We start from the raw sequence: 6,000 nt of genomic DNA, 5'->3' as shown, positions 1-6,000 counted from the left end.
GTTTTTTTCCATGGTACTACTCTAATTTGTTTCTGCTTTATTTCACATGTGAGATCGAATTTGTTGAAGTTCTTGCAGGCTAAATTTTGTTTCTTGAAATATTCATTCATTGAACAACATTCATTGTATTCAAATGCTCATAAAAAAATTCTTCTTTCAGTTTTACATGTACGTTATTCATGAAAAGTTTGTTTGGCTGGTTATTTTTGTAAATTTTGCAGTAACTCATAGCTAAGAATCAGTATTTTAGCACTGTTTTTGCTTTCATGAACATGAACTTTAAACGTCCCACCCACGATAATTGTTATCTGTCATCAAAGACAGACAAATATTTCACAGACGGTACAACATTGATGATTGATTGATGATTGAATATGATGTTTTGAATATAAACTGTTGATTCACTCTTATTTTAAAAGTTTGAGGTTCAGAGTTCATTAATAGTCTATTGTGTGGAAAATAGTATCTTCTGATACTCCTACTTTCATTATTTTACTTTAATTTCAATGACAATTTAAACATCGAACGCAGAAGAAGAAGAAGAAGAAGAATGACAATTTGAACATATCACTAATCTAGCATCATCCTTACATTCTGATTTATTATTTTGCGTGTTAATGATTGTCGACTGGGAAAGATAAAGATCATAATGTTATGCACAGGCACATGACATTGGGTGGTCACAGGGTAAGCGGGTGGACTCTTTACTCTACTACTCAATCTAAGTATTAGGACGGAGAGCACACCTAAGCCACATGCCCTGCCCACCTTGTGTCAAGTGCCTGTGATGTAACGTTATACCCATGCCTCACAAAATGACATCCACACCCCTTATACCTCAGGTTGTCGTGAGGGAGAGTACGGTCCTAACTGCGATCGCGTGTGTCAGTGCGACAATGGAGGAAGCTGCGATGTGGAAACTGGGATGTGTATGTGCAACGCTGGTTATGTCGGCCCCACCTGCAACCAACGATGCCCTGAGAATCGCTACGGGGAAAACTGCACAGCGCTGTGTATGTGTCAAAACGGCGCGCGTTGCAACAAGCGCTCTGGCAGGTGCAAGTGTCCGCCAGGCTACACTGGAGAGTTTTGCGAGGAGAGTAAGTACATGTAGTGTGGAGGAAGAAATGCGTTATGTTTTATTTGTATTCCCTGGCTTAATTTGCGTACATGACGGACTAATAAACCTGTCAGTTTTGAGTCAGGAATCATAAAGGCAAAACATTGTAAGATTTAACAAAACAATGTTAGAAGATGCACATCTATTTTGACCAGTTGCCACTTGATGTTTTGGATTTAGTCTCCTTTTTGAGTCACTTGAGAAAAAGTGACTCTATGTAATCGGTCAGTGTTAGTCTGTCCGGCCGGCCATCCGGCCGGCCGGCCGGCCGGCCGGCCGGCCGTCCGGCCGTCCGTAGACACCACCTTAACGTTGGACTTTTCTCGGAAACTATCAAAGCGATCGGGCTCATATTTTGTTTAGTCGTGACCTCCAATGACCTCTACACTTTAACGATGGTTTCGTTGACCTTTGACCTTTTTCAAGGTCACAGGTCAGCGTCAAAGGAAAAATGAGACATTTTATATCTTTGACAAAGTTCATCGGATGTGATTGAAACTTTGTAGGATTATTCTTTACATCAAAGTATTTACATCTGTAGCCTTTTACGAACGTTATCAGAAAAATAAGGGAGATAACTAGCCTTTTCTGTTCGGCAACACACAACTTAACGTTGGGCTTTTCTCGGAAACTATAAAAGTGACCGGGCTCAAATTTTATGTGAACGTGACTCATTGTGTTGTGAATAGCAATTTCTTCCTGTCCATCTGATGCCTCATATAATATTCAGAACTGCGAAAGTGACTCGATCGAGCGTTTGCTCTTCTTGTTTCTTTAATTTATTAGCTTTTTTAAAGAGTGTGAAAAAGTCGCAAGGAAAAGCACTTTTTGAGTGAGGATCATTGAAGATCCTAAATTGATATTTCAATGTTTTGTATGTGATAAAGGTTGAAACTGTACAGACTATTAGTAGCTCATCCTGTGGAGCAGCTACTTTATGTCGGTGGATAAAAGAATGCTGTACCAGTTACAGGCAGACGTGAAAATGTGTTAATCATCATTACATCATCATCATCGTCATCATCATTATCACCATCTTCATCATATATCATCATCGTTATCACCATCTTCAACATCATTTATCATCATCATTATCTTCATCATAATCATTATCACTATCATCTTCTTTATCATTGTCGCCATCATGACCATCAATAACTTTGACATTGTTGTCTACATCATCATCATCATCATCATCATCATCATCATCATCATCATCATCACCTCTTCTTGTGGAGTGATGAAAGCATATAACACTATCCTTACACACCTTAAACCTTGCAGCTTGTCCAGACGGTACCTTTGGCTACTTCTGTGAGGAGAAATGCAAATGTGCCAACGGTCACTGCGACCCAGTCCACGGTACATGCAAGTGCCACCTGGGATTCACAGGAGAAGACTGCTCGGACCCTTGCCGCAGCGGTTGGTTCGGGCCCGACTGTGCACACTCGTGTATGTGTAAGAACAATGCTTCCTGCGACGCTGTGTCGGGCTGCTGCTCTTGCTCTGCCGGATTCTACGGGCAGATGTGTGAACTGGGTGAGTGGTGTAGAAATTGTAACAGTAAGATAAGCTAAAATATGAAAACAATAATGTCTTAATTTTCATTCTGCATAAACATGGAAGTTTGTCTTTTGGCGCCACAATTACTCATAACACAAAGACAATAAATAAAAGCATAATCGTACATAAATACACTTCTAAGTTGTATATATGCTTTTTAAATTTTTTTTATTACATCACAAATGATATCGTAACGGAAAAAGAAATAGGCACTTTTGGACTGTTGCGTGCATGCAGTCCAAGGTGAACACCTTCAGTACCAGTGAGTTTGTGTATCTAAACTTGAAAATAGTTGATGCATTAATGTGCACTAGCTGTTGAAGCTCATTTATGGTTTTGATTCCTGTCTTGATTTGGAACGTAAGCAGTCGATCGGTTTGGGTTTCTGCTTGAATTATGGTTTTTTTGCAATCACGATAATTCCTGAACTCCTTATGTTTATTTGTTTACATTTAGTCAAGGTTTGACTAAATGTTTTAACATAGAGGGGGAATCGAGACGAGGGTCGTGGTGTATGTGTGTGTGTGTGTCTGTCTGTGTCTGTCTGTGCGTGTGTGTGTGTAGAGCGATTCAGACCAAACTACTGAACCGATCTTTATGAAATTTGACATGAGAGTTCCTGGGACTGATATCCCCGGACGTTTTTTCTTTTTTTCGATAAATACTTTTGATGATGTCATATCCGGCTTTTTGTAAAAGTTGAGGCGGCACTGTCACACCCTCATTTTTCAATCAAATTGATTGACATTTTTGTAAAGCAATCTTCGACGAAGGCCGGACTTTGGTATTGCATTTCAGCTTGGTGGCTTAAAAATTAATTGATGATTTTGGTCATGAAAAATCTGAAAATTGTAATATTTTTGTGTGTGTATAAAACGATCCAAATTTACGTTCATCTTATTCTACCTCATTTCCTGATTCCAAAAACATATAAATATGTTATATTTGGATTAAAAACAAGCTCTGAAAATTAAAAATATAAAAATTATGATCAAAATTAAATTTCCGAAATCGATTCAAAAACAATTAAATTACATTCTTATCCCAACTCACATAAATGCAATTTACTTCAGTCTAGTGCTAGGACGCTGAATCGTCACCTTGGTAACAAGGGGAGGTAACCCTAAAAAAAGAGCGACCTTGACCCTTTAATATAACGAAGTCTCGCGTGACTTCCTGACCTTGCCGCCATCTTTGAATCATACTCATACTCTCTTCAGCGCTCAGTGGACACGGACGTGTTCGTTTTCGCTCCGGCTTTTCAGCCGTTTTTGTCTGATGCTGCTTGTGTCAGACCCACACCTTGGTACTCGTGCACGTTCCTCTGCTCTCTACGTGTGTTTGGGGTGAGCTATTTTGATATTTTCATTGATAGTTTGACTTAGGTTTTGCCAGCGCTTAGCTGTTGTTTACACTTTTCACCCACCATGTCGGTTAGTGGTAAAAGGAAACTCTAAGCCAGTGGCGGAGCCTTCTCCTGTCAAATAAGCCTCCCCGTAAATCGAAAGCCTGTGCGAGTTTCGCTGTGATTATCGTCTCAGATCTCTTGTCAAATCTTCTTTCGATTTTATTATTGACATGCCTGAATTTTCCATGCCAAAATTGCCTTCGGAATCAATTACAGTCGCTTCAGGTTCTAGCTCTGTTAGTGATAAGCAAGATGTTTCTGTGTTTTTGCGCTCAATGAGCTACTGTTGACATGCCTGTTTTTTACCCATGCCAAAATTGTCTTAGAATCAATTACAGTTGCTTCAGGTTCTAGCTCTGTTGGTGATATAGCTAGATGTTTGTGCCTTTTTGCGCTCTCTGAGCTCCCAGATTTCAGCACTTTCAGCAGAATTTTTCGTCGACCAAGGCAGTACTGCTGTCTTTTCCTCCTGGTTTTGGGGATTCCCGTTCCCGGGGCAGGGTGCGTGTTCCTCCTTTGGCCACAGTCACGTCCGCTGACGTGCATGCGTCTTTTGATGGCAGTGACGGTTTTTCTCTTCTGCGTTCTCAGGCCTCTTCTGGTGGTCGGCCTGTTAACGATCAAGGTATTTATTCTTCGTTAGTAGCCGGGTTCTCCGGCCAAAGCGAAGATCGTATACTGGAGAAAGTAACCACGCCGGTACGCCGCGCCGTGAGTGAAAGCCATCCCAGTGTGATGCCGCTCCGTAAGCTCGAGCGGATAGCACAGGGGGTGAGCCCAGATACGTGTTCGGTCTCACCGAACAGGGGACTTGCGTTCGTTGTCACCACCGCATGGCGATCGGTAGGTGCGGCGTCGCAGCATTCCCCGCTTCCGTCCGCCAGGGCGGAAGCAGTCCCTAGGGACACACTGCGTCCGTTGTCACCACCGCATTGCGTTCGGTAGGTGCGGCGTAGCAGCATTCCCCGCTTCCGTCCGCCAGGGCGGAAGCAGTCCCTAGGGACACACTGCGTGGGTATCGCATCCCTCGCGTGTCGTCTCTTCCGGGCAACGCTTCGCCTGACTTTAGTCGGGGCGGAAGTGTGTTGCCTGGTTGCACGGATGTGCGGGACTTTAAGTCGGATTTCGGTGCTTCCGTTCAGGAAGATGAAGATTCTGACTTCCGGATGCCGGTTAAACTTCCGCAAGCAATGGCTTTGGCAGCGGAAGTGGCTTCGCGGTATTTCGAGGAGGGTGTTGCAACATCTGTTGGTTTGTTTGCACAACCTCCTTCCGCTTTCGGGGATTTCCGTTTCTGTTCTGAGAAGCAGCAGTTCCGTTTTCGGGAATCCCCGTTGGTAGCGTTTGAGCTTTCTAAGCTACTAGCTACTGTTCAGCATGGCGGTGCGTTTCACGCTGTACTGCTGTTAACAGCTCTTGGTCTGGCTCCTGTTTCAGTGCAGCCTTACCTGGCTTCTTCGTGTTTAGCCTCAGCTTTGCCTGCTGGTTTGGCTAAGAAGTTTACACTGACTGCCGCATAACTCAGTCAGGTTGTTTGACTTGTTTGCCTTGCCTCGTTCCGGTCACACCGGAACTTGCAGTCGGCAAGATGGATACAGCAGAGACAGAGTATTCCCGTTTACGGAGAATTCTCTTTTGTCTTTGGAGGAGACTGGCTTACGCTTGCTTGAGTTATTGTCTCTCTCTGAGTCCTTGCAGAGATCTCTGTCGAGATCTATCGCGTTGTCATTGGACTCATTCAAGTTTGGTGGTGATGTGGTAGAGAAAGACGTCGCTTGTCTGTTAGAGAGGACGGCTACAGTAGAACAGTACGTTATACTGAGTCCTCTCTCTTGCTCTGAGGGAATAAGCACCTGATCTTTTCGAGTTCGAAAACTTTGCAAAGTTTTTTTCTCGTGTTTATCTTCTC

The 6,000-nt window shown here is 43.0% G+C and overlaps 1 protein-coding gene across 14 annotated transcripts in view; it reads left to right on the top strand.

Moving 5' to 3' along the window:
- LOC138978305 (multiple epidermal growth factor-like domains protein 6) overlaps positions 1-6,000 on the top strand; it is a 285,073-nt gene that overhangs the window by 256,977 nt on the left and 22,096 nt on the right. For all 14 annotated transcript variants that reach the window (XM_070350998.1, XM_070350995.1, XM_070350994.1 and 11 more), the window contains 2 exons: positions 843-1,100; positions 2,405-2,659. In XM_070350998.1, coding sequence (XP_070207099.1) covers positions 843-1,100; positions 2,405-2,659 — 513 coding nt within the window. The remainder of the gene's footprint in view (positions 1-842; positions 1,101-2,404; positions 2,660-6,000) is intronic.

This window comes from Littorina saxatilis, linkage group LG10, assembly GCF_037325665.1.
Source record: "Littorina saxatilis isolate snail1 linkage group LG10, US_GU_Lsax_2.0, whole genome shotgun sequence".
Lineage (NCBI taxonomy): Eukaryota > Metazoa > Mollusca > Gastropoda > Littorinimorpha > Littorinidae > Littorina > Littorina saxatilis.
This window is presented reverse-complemented; position numbering and strand designations above follow the sequence as displayed.